The sequence below is a fragment of the Apaloderma vittatum genome, unplaced genomic scaffold (genome assembly GCF_000703405.1).
Source record: "Apaloderma vittatum isolate BGI_N311 unplaced genomic scaffold, ASM70340v1 scaffold13470, whole genome shotgun sequence".
NCBI classification, from domain to species: domain Eukaryota; kingdom Metazoa; phylum Chordata; class Aves; order Trogoniformes; family Trogonidae; genus Apaloderma; species Apaloderma vittatum.
Window position 1 is genome coordinate 9246 of NW_009692929.1, and position 220 is coordinate 9465.

Sequence of the window (220 nt, forward strand, 5' to 3'; positions counted from 1 at the left end):
TCCAGCTCGGACAGCGACAGTGATAAGTCCACGGAAGATGCTCCCATGGGTGGGTGCAGCAGCTCCCCCTGGGTGGCTGTGGTCCCGCCGGGAGCACGTGGTGGAGTCCAACGCGGTTCTAATGCTCTTCTGGTGGGGTGTTTTGCAGACTTGCCAGCCAACGGTTTTAGCAGCGGGAACCAGCCGGTGGAGAAAAGTTTCCTGGTGTACCGCAATGACT

The 220-nt window shown here is 59.5% G+C and overlaps 1 protein-coding gene across 1 annotated transcript in view; it reads left to right on the forward strand.

The window, feature by feature from the left end:
- The window catches only part of BRPF1 (bromodomain and PHD finger containing, 1), a gene marked incomplete at both ends in the record, with an annotated part of 10346 nt that overhangs the window by 9238 nt on the left and 888 nt on the right, over positions 1-220 (forward strand). Inside the window, 2 exons of the mRNA XM_009874274.1 lie at positions 6-49; positions 149-220. Coding sequence (XP_009872576.1) covers positions 6-49; positions 149-220 — 116 coding nt within the window. The remainder of the gene's footprint in view (positions 1-5; positions 50-148) is intronic.